Genomic DNA, 14,813 nt, shown 5'->3' with positions numbered 1-14,813 from the left:
CCTCTTTCACGGATAGCAGTGGCAGTTTAGCAGCCAAATACTTTTGGGCTCGCTAGCTAACTGCAGCAAAATATGAAAGCTGTCGTTTAAAATGGAGCTTAACTGCAAGTAGCACGAGTGATTAAGATCAAAACGGAAAACTGCACGACGTGCGGTGTGAGAATATGAGGCTTTAGCCAGCACCGTATGTTTGTGCTACGTGGCTTTGAGCAATGGACGTTATTCAGCTGACTAGAGTTCACTTTCCAGGGCTGTTTTCACAAATGGTCGACAAAAGACCCACACACTGAAGTGAAAGCGAGCATAAATGAAAGTCTGACTAACCTGAGTGTCCGTCTCTGGCGGCCATTCAGTAATGACGAGTAAATCGTATAAAATGTTTTCATCTTCGCCTTCAATCAGACTTTCTTCAGCCATATTTACTTGACCCAGCTGTCAAATGTCTACGGCGCTTTGTATAGGACAAAATATATCACGAGAGCGCGTTTGGAAACTGTTGCTAACCGCTCAGCAAAGGCAGTTTCATGGCTTGACTAAACGTACTTTGCTATCCAAATAACATAGCATTATATGCTTCTGTATTTCGCCCCAAAAGCGATTTTTGTTGTAATTACTCAACGCATTTTCTAACTTTTCAGAGTTATTTTAGTGCCCGGAACCAATGACATAAGGCCAGTCCGCCGAACGAGCTGCACCGAGGCGAAAATTCTGAGCACGTTACACATCCGGTTGGGTTGCTGTCGTAGTAGCAATCATGGCAGCGTTTTCTGGTAAGAATTTTTCAATAAATGTTACCATATAAACATTGCAGTCATATTTTACTTCCACACCAAACAGCTTTTAAAAGCTACGTGAACATACTGAATCATGACATGTGTCTTTTGTCCGATAGAGATGGGTGTTATGCCTGAAATCGCGCAGGCTGTGGAAGAGCTGGACTGGCTGTAAGTCCTTTTACAAAGTCTGCTGCTTGCGTGACGGGCTCATCAGTCCTGCTAAATCATGGTTATTTTGTGACATTTGTCTTTATTGTTGTGTTACCCGTTGCTGTAAGCCTAACAGTTCACTCACTGGATTTCAGGCTGCCCACTGACATCCAGGCAGAGTCTATTCCCCTTATTCTAGGAGGAGGAGATGTGCTTATGGTAAATCTACCTCTTTGCATCTGTTTATCTCGGACACAAAATTTGCTAAATGCGAGTTTTACATCTCATTTTCTTCTTTTTTGTAAGGCGGCAGAAACTGGTAGTGGCAAAACGGGGGTAAGTGCTTGACAGCCGCACAATTTTGAAGAACAGCTTCACTTCATTTTATGACATTAGCTTTTAAAGATGCGAAAATATGCTAAAGTGTAATACTTGTCATCCTCAGGCCTTCAGCATCCCGGTGATCCAGATCGTGTATGAGACCCTGAAGGATCAGCAGGAGGGCAAGAAGGGCAGAGCCTCCGTCAAGACTGGAGGAACAAGTGAGACCATTTTAATTCTTACTTGATTGCAGTCTGTGTTTGATATACAGCTAAAACAAGTTCACAACATTGCACAGACCGCTCTGGTCTAATATACACAACCAGGCCAGCATCTTAATTGATAATCCATTATAATAGAAATTATGAAAGCAGTGGTCGGTGCTCTTCAGATGTTTAACCTGCTTTGTTTCTTTGTTTTGCTCAGTTTTCAACAATTGGCAGATGAATCCCTACGACCGCAGTCCAGCTTTTGGTAAGAGGAGAAACATAAGCATGTGGTGTCAAATGCTTTGTTCTTCATCCCCTCTCCTCATCGTCACTTTTTGTTTTTACCTGTGCAGCCATTGGCCCAGATGGACTGTGCTGCCAGAGCAGGGAGTTTAAAGAGTGGCATGGCTGTCGCTCCACAAAAGGTGTCTCCAAAGGTGTGTAACACACAAGTACTGCACTCTCAAAATGCCTGAGAGTTAAAGCAGGTCTAATTTCAAGACCGCACACATGCATCTCACAGTGAACCATCTTTGATAGACAAAAAGCAAAGCGCCTTTTATGTCTTTACACCTGTTTCCTGTTCTTTGTCTAGGGAAGTACTACTATGAGGTGACCTGCCATGACCAGGGTCTGTGTCGCATTGGCTGGTCCACCAGTCAGGCAGCACTGGACTTGGGTATGCTCCTCTGCTCTTCAGTCAGCAGAACATACAACAGCCAGCATAAACTCACTCAACAGAACAGTAATTCAATCCCAAACTCTTTTTTTTTTTCACTTTGCAGGAACTGATAAGTATGGTTTTGGTTTTGGTGGAACTGGAAAGAAATCCAACAACAAGCAGTTTGACAGCTACGGAGAGGTAACAATGAAGGATGAAAATGTTATTTAGATTTGTAAACAATTGAGAGGATACTTTGAAACACATCTTCTCTGTGTTGTCTTCCCTCTTTGCAGGAGTTCACTATGCATGACACCATTGGATGCTACCTGGATCTAGACAAGGGCCAGATCTTCTTCTCTAAAAATGGTGCTGCCTCAGTAGTTATGGTTCTTATGATCATGGTTATGCAGGACATCTCCAGTTGATGGTAAATGGCTTAGTTTTTTTCTCCTTTCTCTCTGGTTTCATCTTCCAGGTAATGACTTGGGTTTGGCTTTTGAGATCCCTCAACCCCTGAGAAATCAGCCCTTCTTTGCCTCCTGTGTGCTCAAGGTATCACCTTGTAAAAGTAGAACAAAACAAACCGACAAGTGCCGGATTCACGTCATACAAATTTGCCCGTTTCCTTATGTGTCTGACAGAATGCAGAGCTGAAGTTCAACTTTGGAGGAGAAGACTTTAAACATGCCCCTAAGAGTGGGTTTGTTGCCCTGGACCAGGCGCCAGAGGGTCACCAAGTCAAATCTTCTCAGACAGGTGCAACTTCATGTCGGGTGTAGCGAGACTGAAAAGCCATGTCACTGGTGTCTGTATATCCCAGCGTTGAACAGTTGTCTCTGCTCTGTGTGCGCACAGGCAGTGCCAAAGTGACCCAGGTGAAAGCCTCATCCACCGCACCCAAAGCTCTGATCATCGAGCCGTCGAAAGAATTGGCCGAACAAACCCTCAACAATGTCAAGCAATTTAAGAAATATGTGGAAAACCCCAAACTCCGGTATGACTGACACCTGACATGCTATCAATATTGATTGTCACAAATACCATAAGGTTTGAGCTGTAATTCCTGTTTATACCAGCAGATGGAGCCAGTGCTTAATGCTAAATATTGCTTATTCAGCACATTTATCTTTCTGACCACAGGGAACTGCTGGTGATTGGTGGTGTGGCTGCCAAAGAGCAGCTGGCTGCTCTGGAACAGGGGGTACGTAACATTTAGTACCTCGAAACAAACCTTGAATAGTTGAAATGGCTTTAAAGTAACAGACAGCATTTTTTGTTCTTCATCTCCCTTTGCCTTGTTCCCCTTTTTTGTCTCGTCTTATAATTAGATTGACATTGTGGTGGGGACACCCGGCAGACTGGACGATCTCATATCCACTGGGAAACTCAGTCTGTCCCAAGTCCGCTTTCTAGTCATGGATGAGTGTGTATGTACAGCACATATTTTAATAATGGATTTACAGACCACAACAATCCCTGAAGTCACTTACACATTTGCCTGTGTCCCTCAGGATGGTCTGCTGTCCGCAGGCTACACAGACTTTATCAACAGGATCCACAGACAAATCCCTCAGGTGACGTCTGACGGCAAGAGACTGCAGGTAAATGGGACCGCACGCTGTGTTTTCTCACCTGAAGGTGATTCGCAGGTATCAGCTGAAGCACGTCGATCGATGTCCTCTTTTCCAGGTGATTGTTTGTTCAGCCACGCTGCATTCGTTTGACGTAAAGAAGTTGTCTGAGCGCATCATGCACTTTCCCACGTGGGTGGACCTGAAGGGGGAGGACTCTGTCCCCGAGACTGTCCACCACGTGGTCGTCCCGGTCAATCCTAAAAGCGATCGCCTCTGGGAGCGTCTAGGCAAGAACCACATCCGGGTGAGTCCGTCACGTTGGGTCAAGGACACACTTATTGAAGCGTTTTGGAGGATTCAACACCTAAGCTTGTATGTTGTATCTTCAAATAATTTGACAAAGTTTTTCTCCTTTTGATCTGTTTTGCTTTGGAAAGACGGATGAAGTCCATGCCAAAGACAACACCAGACCAGGAGCCAATTCTGCAGGTAAGAGCAGATGTGTCAATTCTATTAGCATTTTCCCTCACGATTAAGTGGACTCTGTCGTAAAAATGTGCTTGTATGCATTTCAGAAATGTGGTCAGAGGCCATCAAGGTGCTGAAGGGCGAGTACACGGTGAGGGCCATCAAAGAGCACAAGATGGACCAGGCCATAATCTTCTGTCGCACCAAGATTGACTGTGACAACATGGAGCAGTACTTCATTCAGCAAGGAGGAGGTAGGAGGCGTTGGCACCGCTGATATTTAACTTTTCAGCCATCACTGAAGCATCCCTTCGCATAGACACACATGAAGGAATGATGACATAATGTGTGTTTGTTAACACAACAAATTCAGAATCCTGCCTCAGTGTTCGCCTCTTTTCTTAAGGCCCAGACAGTAAAAACCACCAATTTTCCTGTGTTTGTCTCCACGGTGATCGGAAGCCCAACGAGCGGAAAAACAACTTGGAGCGATTCAAGGTAAAAACGACGGCAACTTAATGATGCTAATGATTTACGAAGTGCAGCAAGTGTGTCGGTGTTTGAAGACCTTCTTGTGTTCCCAGAGAAAAGAAGTGAGGCTCTTGATCTGCACAGATGTCGCCGCCAGAGGGATTGACATCCACGGAGTTCCTTATGGTGAAGATAATATTTTGCATCATTGTTGGAATCGTTTCCATTCACGTGTATAAAAACAGCTGTATGAAGCCAACACAAATGTCATTAATCAGAATTAGCTCCACCAACAGTCTTATCTCAGGGTGTTCATCACATAAGAATATTTTGCTTTGTTCTAGTTCAATGTCTTTCATTAGCTCTCACAACTTTCATCCTTTTTAATTTTTTTTCTCCAGTGATTAACGTCACACTGCCAGACGAGAAGCAGAACTACGTCCATCGTATCGGCCGAGTTGGAAGAGCCGAGAGGTGAGCACAGACCTTCTTTAACATTTTTTGTAATCATGTGATTCTATCATATATAAAATCCTCTCCTTTCCTTTAAACTTGCAGAATGGGATTGGCCATCTCCTTGGTTGCTATGGATAAGGAGAAGGTACAGTGTGTGATAGAAATGCACTCACAATTGATTTTAATTGCACATAGTTTTTGAAAATTGGTGGCAGTAAATCTTTCCATATGTGCAGGTGTGGTACCACGTTTGCCCGAACCGAGGCAGGGGCTGCTACAACACCAGGCTGAAGGAGGACGGAGGTTGCACCATCTGGTACAACGAGAAAGAGGTGAACGCAGATACAGGCTTGATCAAGTCGAGGCAGCAAGTAACATTTGCTGATTCCAATGCAAAGTAATGGGTGGGGGGATGTGAGTTTATTCTGAAATTCTTCTTAGACGCAGTTTATAGCTCAAACACGCACACACATTTATCAAGTCTGCCTGGCCCATCATGAACTCTCGTGCGACTCATGTTCCTCTTGGCTTTCCTCTGATCGCAGCTCTTGTCAGAAATTGAGGAGCATCTAAAGTGCACCATCACTCAGTGTGAGCCAGACATCAAGGTACCTGTGGATGACTTTGATGGAAAGGTCACCTATGGCCAGCGCAGGGCATTGGGAGGTATGTGTAGTTGAGTGATGACTGTACACAAGCGTGGTGTGCGTTTTTAGCCACACTACTGTCAGTGGCTTTAGGAATACTAACCAATCTATAAGGTGAAATATCTATGGATTGCTATGAGGTATTATAGCCTTTTTAGACTGGTAGCTTGGCGAAACACATGTATTATATTCACTGCTTTTATGTTGAGCTTGACCAGCAAACTTGTTGCTCTTGACTAGGTGGTAACTACAAGGGTCACGTGGACGTTCTGGCCCCGACGGTGCAGGAGCTGTCGAGCCTCGAGAGGGAAGCCCAAAGTTCTTTCCTCCATCTGGGATACTTGCCAAACCAGCTTTTCAGAGCCTTCTGAATGCAGCACAGCTAACATAACAGTGGGCTGGTGATACAGAATAAAGAAAATAAAGCATCTTCACACACTGTACGAACAGTTCCACCCAGACATAAACATGTAATCATAAGTCATGAATAATTGACATGAAATGATAGTAAAAGATGTCAAAATGCCATCGTTTCACTGGGTATGCCGGACTTCCCTATAGTCTGCATCCAGAGGATAACTGGACTCCTGATTTCTGTTTAGTTTTGTGATTTCTCATCTGAAAATAAGGCTTAGAGTTTATACATTGGAAGTTGAAACCATGTCAACACTCAGCATGAAAAAGCCCGTTGAGACTTATTTTGAGGGACTCCACTGTAATGTTTACAAGAATGCTACAGAATATAATCCTCGGCATCTAATGCAAAACCTAAGTTGCTGATTTTTTTTGTTTTGTTTTGTTTTCTGATTGATAGAGCAAAATGAAATGTTGTGTTTCCATAAATCAGTTGGCTCAAAAGTCAATGTATTTAAGTGACTTAATGTTTTTTCTTCAATAAACTGTAGTAGCCTGCTCAGTTTGTCTTTTTTTACTCTATTTACTCCTCTGAAAGAAAGAAAAAATGTTTTTAATCATAAATGCTTTTTCTTTTTTCTTTCTTTTTTTTTTTTTGTAAAGCTCATTATTTAGTGCTGTAAGAATTCCAGTTTGTTTTGCAGAAACAGGAAGCAAGGAAATGGTTTCATGAAGAAATGTTGCTGATAATTTGGCAGCTCTGCTTTTGATTTGTTTCAAGAATATATAAAGAGTTACACGATCAAACTAGTTGTGAAAAAACAAATGTAGAACTGATACAATCCTGTAATTCTACTGGAATTCATGAAATCCTGTTTTCCTCAGCGACGATCTTTGACACTTTTATTCTGAAGTCCCAGCGCACCGATTTGTCACTTCCTGTGAAGGCGCTGCTTTGTTTCTCGCACAATTGAGAGATTTTAAGCCTCGACTTATATATAAAGACACTGTTTGTGCAACCGTGCGTCGTGTTACCAAGTGAGAAGAACTCCTGTGTGATCGTTCAGCCCACATTAGGTACGTGCACTCGTGTGTTTCGTCCTGTTTCGATCATTTGTTTGTGCTTTTCTCGAGAAGAAACCCGTGGCCAGACTCGTCTCTCCTTCCGCCCATGTGTGTGCCCAACCATGTTTAATATGTGTCTGTGCATGAAATATACACCAACAAAAGGGTTATGTTTGTGTTATGAAGCTGCAGTGGAATCTAATGATGTGTTTCCTGCTTCATGGCTGCAGAGAAAGTGTTTGTTTTGTAACATTAAAGGTGGATATGTTGAGGCAGAAAGAAGTTCACCTCCACTGCAACAGAGCATGCAAAGCCTTCATTAGCTCTTCCCTCCAATGGACCAACCGCTGCAGCACTGTACTATACTATAGATTCACTATTAGGTCATGTTTTATCCATACCTGTGGTGGGCTGTCTCACCACTGTGAACACTGTCCACTTAGTCTTCACATTGGGACATTCACACAGTGAATCCTAAAATCGCCACCAGGCAACCATTGCTTTGCATGGGAGAGCGTTGACTAGTTCCCACAATTAGTTGGTCAGAATTAAATTTATAGTTGAAAGTGAAATGCTGTGAGCATCCTGCATTATAGTCATGAAACTTTATGGTATTTTTTTAAAACAAAAAAGGGCACATAAATTCAGCACTTGATTTTATTTAGTTTCCTTATGAATGCCTAAATTGAAGGTGTGTACACATCAGCCGCACATTATGCTTGAATTGTGATTGAATTGTCTCTCTTGCTCCTGGCAAGAGAGACAATGGACTGAGAGGGTGATTATGAAAATGCTCCATGCTCTGTGCTTGGCCACACGGCGTTGGTCTGGCTTTGGTTGCATTGTGGTTTTGGATGATGGGGTGATTTGCAAACCACAAGGAAGTCAGTGGTCCATCTACATTATAGGAGCATGACAGAATTTATTTTCCAGCCTTAAGTGTTCATTTTAACACTCAGTTTCTTGAATGTCATGTCACTGTTTTGGCTGAGAAAGTGTGAGCAACAGGATGCTGACTGCAGGGCTTCACTGCATTTCAAGGCATGGTTTCCCTGTACCAATATGGCAGCCGCACTGACATGTCGCTCCACTGAACAGTAGTGGTATCTACTTGTGTAATAAATGAATAATAAATGGAAAATGGCATTTATCGGCCCAGATGCAGCGAGAGCAGGTCAGTGCATGGGCATGTAATATTGATGTTAGGTGGAAAAGGAGAGTAATGTATTCTTTTTGGAGTGCTGTGCGTGCCGTGCATGTTTGAATTAACAAACATTAAAACTTTGTTTCATTCAGGACTGTCCCAGAACCATCCCATCAACGATTGCAGGATGTGTCACTAGGATGCAAATGCACAGTTTGGGCCAGACATGTTGGAGGAACTCTTACCTAAGCTAAAACATGTTCTGCAAGGTATGTAGCATGTTCCATCTAAAGAAATGTTGGCAGATGCCCATGTCAAGTAACCAGGGACCCAAAGTGATGGTCCAAAAACCCAAAGGTATTTAGTTAATGACAAAAAAGAGACACGGCGACATTTTAGAGGCAATGAATGTAAATTTGGTTTAATCTAATGAAATACAGTAATTAATGAATTTAGATTGTACATGACTATTGGCAGAGAAATAGAGTCTATCATTTATTTCTTTTTTTTCTCCTGAACTAAATACAGAAAAGGAAGTCATAGAAGAATAGAATCACAAAAGATGGACAACAGGGACACCTGCAGTCTCAAGGACAAAAAACAGATGGATTCCAGCACAGTGTGGCAATGGCGCGTTATGCGTGTAATGGAATATTCCAGATGTGCAGAACCATTTCATCACAGCAATAAAATAGGATTGGATTTCAATGTAGCATCGAACACACAGAAGAAACTGGATTTACAGTTATTGACAAATGGTGTCATACTTGAGATCTGTGACTTTGCTAAAACGGTAAACAAGAGTAAAAGGCATTTTATCACAAACATTCTCGAGAACAATTTCGATCTTGGACTTGAAAGTGAGCAACAGCGTGTCGCTTTTACTGCTCGAATTCTGCACAAAGTCAAAGACCTGATCAGAAAACCTCCTGAAGATAAACATGAAGCTTTTACTCTCTTTGACTCATCAGCTAAGCCAGAATGTACCAGCTACAGCAACAATGGACTGAACATGGCATCCACAGAGCATAAGGCTGAAGGTGTCGCAGTGGAGATGGATGGTACTGATGACAGCAAACATGAAGACAAATTCAAGAGTTTACAAGCAACAACCCAAAAATGCACAGAGACAGAATGCCTTTTAGAAGAGATGGATGGAGCAAGTACTGATGACAGTGAGCATGAGGATGAATTTATGTGTTCGGGAGCAGAATCAACACAAGAACTGAAGGATGTCGTTCCCCCTTCATTCCCTTCTTGTGAAGAAATTGGTCTGAAGCTTGACATCGGCTCAAAACAAAGTCTAGATCCAGGTTTGCTCACAAAGGGCGTCATGCTAGAACTAGTGCACTTCACTAAAGTCCTGACTGCATCCTACAGCCGTATCATTCTGGATGTGTTGGAGCATAATTTTGAACTTGATCTCAAAAGTCAACAGGTGAAAAATCGAGTTTGGTTCAAGATATCACACCTGCTGAAAAGGAGAAAGCAACTTGGTGCCACTGGTGGCAAAACAACCGCACGGTTTAAAAATGAGCCATTTTCCTTCCAAACAAACTCCTTCACGAGACACAGAGGATCAGCATTGGGAGCCCCGGAATACCAATTGAAGGAAGTTACAAAAAGAAGGCAGTCTGATTTAAAAAATAAACAGGAAAAGAGGACTTGTTTAACAGTAAGTGAACGGATCAGCAAAAGATACAGGAAAGGACAGTCTGAACACTTGGAGACAAACACATTTTCTCATGGCACTAATTTGACCACCCGTGGAAAAGCAGAGGATGACCATGACTATACTTGTCCTCTCGGAGATTCTGATCTCGAGTCAGACAAAGTCACAGATTCAGGAAATGCTGGAAATCAGGATCACTCAGAAAATCCAACACACTCTGACATCCCTACAGAATCAGAATCATGTTGTCTGGGTAATCATGAGACTTTCCTCACCACCTCTGATGTCTCATCCAGTTTGCCAGCTCTCAGCTCAAATGTGAAATCACCATTTGCAAGTCAGCTTGATAAAAAAGGACTTCTGGGAGGTGATGAGCAAACACAAACTGCAAGAAATGCACTAAAGGAATGTGATCTGGAGCAAGAGGAAATGGGAACGCAAAACAACATGTGGAAGTTGCGTGCTAACCGCGTAGAACAAATTCTTTCTGCTCTAAACAGAGAGTTTGGTCCATTCATCAGGTCCAAGAAAGCCGGCCTTAAATACAATGTTGGATTTGGCCCAAAGCAAAACATCAGTGTTGACTCCTTGACGAACCCTCTTCTGCTCGAAATTGCAAAATTTGCCTTAGCAATTAATTCATCCCAGCAGTATTTCATCATGGAGATTCTTGAATACAACTTTGACCTTGCCCTGCAGAGTCAGCACCAGAGGGATATTTTCACATGTGAAATTATGAACAGAATAAGACACCTGAGAAGTTGTGAAGACGTAGTCAAATTCTCAAAGGAGGTTTTTGAACTTCCTGGTCAAAAGACATCAACAAACATGGCAAATCAGAGTGTGGACAATGTAATTCCTGAACTCAGCAGTGCATCAAGAATGTGTGGCTTTGCTCCTGATTCACATGCTGAAACTGAAAAACATATTTCCTGCGAGACTGTGGATCTTTATCCTTTATGTGAGGAAATAGGTTTAAAGCTTCATGTAAGCAATAGTCAACCAAACAAAAAACTGGAGATCAACAAACTGACCAATGGAGTAATGACTGAAGTGACAGACTTTGCAGAAAAGCTGTGTGGAACATTTGAGCAGATCTGTCTCGACATCCTTCAACACAACTTTGACTTTGATCTGCAAAGTGGAGATTCTGACCTTGCCAGGAGTATTGTTGCACGAATTCCTGCTGCAATGCAGACCAGAAATCTATCAACCTGTATAAAAGCCTACAAGACAAAAAAGCGCACAGGAAAAGATGGCTCAACAAAGGATAAAATGGATTGCCAGGACAACCCAAATTTCAATGCTGGTTCCTCCCAGGCTGCAGTCACAGACCAAAATGTAGACAGTTCTGCTAACAATGACCACAAAAATGAGCTCAGCTTAAAGCTGTGGAAATTGCGGGCAAATCACATTAAGCACATCCTCTCAATGCCTCATCAAGACCATTGCCCACTTTATTCATACTCCAGATGCCAGAAACTAGGCATTGATTTCAATGTAGGATCTGGAGTAAAACAAAATCTTGACCCCAAATTACTGACCAATGGCATCATGGTTGAATTGAACACGTTTGCCACAGCCCTACTATCTGCTCGAATGTATTTCATCACAGAGATACTAGAGTATAATTTTCATCTCAGTTTTGACAGTGAGCTGTCTCGCAGTGCCTTTGCCAAACAAACATTGGAGAAAATTGTTGCAATGAATACATATAAAAGACACAGCACTTATCGGTTGAAAAGGCCTTTTGAACTCCTTGATGAGAGGTGCATAGAGGAACCTACGTGTACGAAAATTACATACTGCCCCAAATGCTATCAAGACCGAAATCAAAAGCTTCAGCAGGATGAGTCTGACACTGGTCACATGCATCTTCCTCGCCCACATACCATGACTGACTCGGTCTCTGCTGATGCAAACTGCACAGCACAGAAATCTGCAAAGGATCCATCCTCTTCCTCCCCAACAATAGAGGAAACAATAATGGACACTTATCCTTGCTGCAAGAAAATAGGTTTGAGTCTGTGTGTGGACAAAGACAGACCAAAAGATAAGCTTGACAGGAATGTATTGACATGTGCGATTATGAATGAAGTGTTAAAATTTGCCAAAAAGTTGTGTGGAACAAAAAATAAGGTCATTAATGATGTCCTTGAACACAACTTCAACATTGGCATGCAGATCCAAGACCTGCATCATGAGCAGGTGTTCAGAAGAGCGGCGTCAAACAATGATGGCTCGCTTGGGTGGTTCGATGAAGTTTTTGCTATTCAGCCATTTCCTCCCAAACAAACTGGATGTGCAAGTAAACTTAAACAAACATCTGCCACGGAAAGGAGTGAATGGAAGGACATCATCAAAAAAAGAAAGCTGGCACTGCAAGGAAAGGAGAAAGACACATCAATGAGTAAATATCGAACTGTCAAAAAATCAAAGACAAATCTTCGTGGTATAGGACACCTTTATCCCAACTGCACGGAGATAGGTTTGGATTTGGATGTGACTTCAAAATCAGGACACAAAGAAAAACTGGACTTGAAACTGTTGACCACGGCTGTAGTTGCAGAGATCCATAAATTTGCAAGTCAGAAAATAGGACACTATTTCCCAGGCACTGTGTTTGACATCCTCGATTATAACTTTGATCTTAGCACAAAACATAACAGGCGCTGGGAATTTTCCATTGCTGTTGCGTCCAAAGTGCAATCCACAGCGAAGAGTTACCGTAGAAAACAAGCCAGACCTGACAAGGTCTTCGAATTGCCAGTCATGTTTGGTCGCAATCATTCACAAATGTTTCTAGAGAAGAGGCAAAAAATGGAATGTAGAAAGTCCTTCCAACAGGAGCCGGAGAAGAAATGGAACGAGGGTCGTTTTGTGCACCAAGTGAGATACCGCACAGGCGTCAACTGCATTGTTTTTGTCAGTCGTGTTAAAAGTAACAAGGAATCTTGGTCCCATGACGAGGACACAACCTTCCCAAGAGATCTTTGGACAATGAATGTGGAGATGAATGGGAGCGTTTGCTCTGTCAGTCCTCTCCAGGGACACATACAGATCAAAGAGGAGGAGATTGATCCACATTATGGGGATATGGAACCAGAACCGGACCCTGAGGAGAAATATCACCCACATGATGATGTTAAAACGGAGTCAAACATTGGGTATGGCGAGCATTTAGTCCCTGGTGGACCTGTTGGATTCCTGGGTTATACCGTGTGTTCAAACTCTGAAAACAGCATCAAAACAGAATCAGAAAACGAGGGCCGGTATTACATCGTGGATGAACCTCCAGGATCTGAAGGACATGTGATCGCCATATGTTCAAACACTGCAAGTAACATCAAAACTGAAGCATCCCTCGGATACTCCATCATAACCATAGAACAGGGCAATGAGAGTGCTTAGGTCAAAGAAGAGCAAGAAAATATGCCAGCTGACTCATATCTTCATGGAGTCGTGTCATACTCTGAAGGTGAAGCGGGCAACAAACGGGAGTGAGATCCATTACGTTGTAGCTGACACAAGAGGTCAGTGTGTTTTACGCTAAACTGATGCTATTAGATGCCTTCATTATTATGAAAAGTTATTTTGTGTTGAGGGAGAACGTGGTTGTTGACTTATTTTGCTGTTGCAGGAATGAATACTTTAAAAAGCTGGGAGGAGGAGTGGGTTTAAAGCCCGAGATGATTAATAAAGTTCTGTTGGCCAAACTCAAAAATAATTGAAGCTTCTTTTACTGAGTTTCTTTTTCTTCCATGGTTAGCTTTTTGTCAGTAAATTCTCAGCTTTGTAAGAGTTTGAGGATTTGTTGAAACTGAACCTTAACTGGTGGAGAGGTTATTTTATTTTCATCATTTAAAACAATCTGGACTCTTATTCAAAGGCTTGTTCTCCCTTCTTATGTTCCATCTTTTGAAATTAGTTCCTTTTCTGAAATCATTCATTTGGTTCTATTTTTACGTTTTGTTTTTCAAAAGGAAAAATCCTTACTTCCAAAGAAAATGGAAATCTTTTGGAACTTACAAAAACACTGCACATTTCTTGAACCTGCCATGTAAATAGGTAAATTGTTTTCTTGATTTGTATTTGAGTGCCTTTTCTGACCTCGTTCATAGTGATTTCTATTTTTATGTTTTGTTTACTTTTCAAAGCGAAAAAGTGTTGCTCACGTTAAAAAAAGGAAATATTTTGCAGATGACAAGAACAGTGGCCATTTCTTGAACCTGTGATGTGAAGAGATAAAGATTAGTGTGCTCTATATAAAGTTTTTATGGCATCCTGTCTTCTTGTGTGTTTTCTACTCACAACTTGTAGTATCATCTAATCTGCAGGGTCAATGAGGTTTTGACAGTTCACTTTTAGATGTAATACTGAAAGTGGGCTATTGGGGGTGCTCCTCACCAGCATCTTTCCTCTTGTTTCCTTGGTGGGAAACAGCAAATTCAGTGAGAAAATAATGTACAACTTCAGCCCTTCCATTACACACGTGCATCTCAGGAATTAGTGTGCATGAAGCACACATCAGGTCCAACAGCAACAGAGAGGCTACTTACTGCAGAGCCTCCTCACTCTAACTCCAACTCTACAAGCTTCCAACCCTTGGCCTCGGGTCCTCAGAGGGGGAGCTGGACTAGATTCAATCCCCCCATTTGGTTCTGGAGAGAGGACCACTTACCTTAATTTGGCTTTGACTTGTCCAACTGCCTGCCAAGACCTGGTTGGAGTCAAGGTGAGTGAGTCATGCCTTTAATGTTCTATGCTAAAGTGATTCAAATGGAAACTCTGAATGGCAAGTTTTTGGTAAGATCCAGTCAAGTCATCTGGACAAATATATAA

At 42.3% G+C, this 14,813-nt stretch overlaps 2 protein-coding genes and 1 long non-coding RNA gene across 4 annotated transcripts in view; 2 read left to right on the top strand and 1 right to left on the bottom strand.

Annotated features, from left to right (window-relative positions):
- The window catches only part of nbas (NBAS subunit of NRZ tethering complex), a 139,325-nt gene extending 138,880 nt beyond the window's left edge, over positions 1-445 (bottom strand). For both annotated transcript variants that reach the window (XM_076756131.1, XM_076756134.1), the window contains exon 1: positions 325-445. In XM_076756131.1, the coding sequence (XP_076612246.1) occupies positions 325-417 (93 nt within the window). In that variant the 5' untranslated portion in view covers positions 418-445. The remainder of the gene's footprint in view (positions 1-324) is intronic.
- A 271-nt stretch (positions 446-716) lies between these two features.
- On the top strand, positions 717-6,652 carry ddx1 (DEAD (Asp-Glu-Ala-Asp) box helicase 1). Its single transcript, XM_076756759.1, has 26 exons — positions 717-770; positions 893-944; positions 1,082-1,145; positions 1,233-1,262; positions 1,372-1,468; positions 1,674-1,721; positions 1,810-1,893; positions 2,052-2,135; positions 2,242-2,318; positions 2,414-2,486; positions 2,596-2,672; positions 2,762-2,876; positions 2,976-3,114; positions 3,261-3,321; positions 3,449-3,547; positions 3,632-3,721; positions 3,810-3,998; positions 4,132-4,183; positions 4,270-4,416; positions 4,569-4,660; positions 4,747-4,819; positions 5,035-5,107; positions 5,192-5,234; positions 5,326-5,421; positions 5,635-5,755; positions 5,977-6,652. Exons 1-26 carry the CDS (start codon positions 755-757, stop codon positions 6,105-6,107), a joined length of 2,223 nt encoding a protein of 740 aa, XP_076612874.1. The 5' UTR covers positions 717-754; the 3' UTR covers positions 6,108-6,652.
- A 372-nt stretch (positions 6,653-7,024) lies between these two features.
- LOC143336781 (uncharacterized) lies at positions 7,025-13,690 on the top strand. The gene is made up of 3 exons (XR_013078552.1): positions 7,025-7,167; positions 8,452-8,568; positions 8,828-13,690. It is a non-coding gene; the product is annotated as an uncharacterized LOC143336781 (long non-coding RNA).
- The last annotated feature ends 1,123 nt before the right edge of the window (positions 13,691-14,813 follow it).

This window comes from Chaetodon auriga, chromosome 18, assembly GCF_051107435.1.
Source record: "Chaetodon auriga isolate fChaAug3 chromosome 18, fChaAug3.hap1, whole genome shotgun sequence".
Lineage (NCBI taxonomy): Eukaryota > Metazoa > Chordata > Actinopteri > Chaetodontiformes > Chaetodontidae > Chaetodon > Chaetodon auriga.
This window is presented reverse-complemented; position numbering and strand designations above follow the sequence as displayed.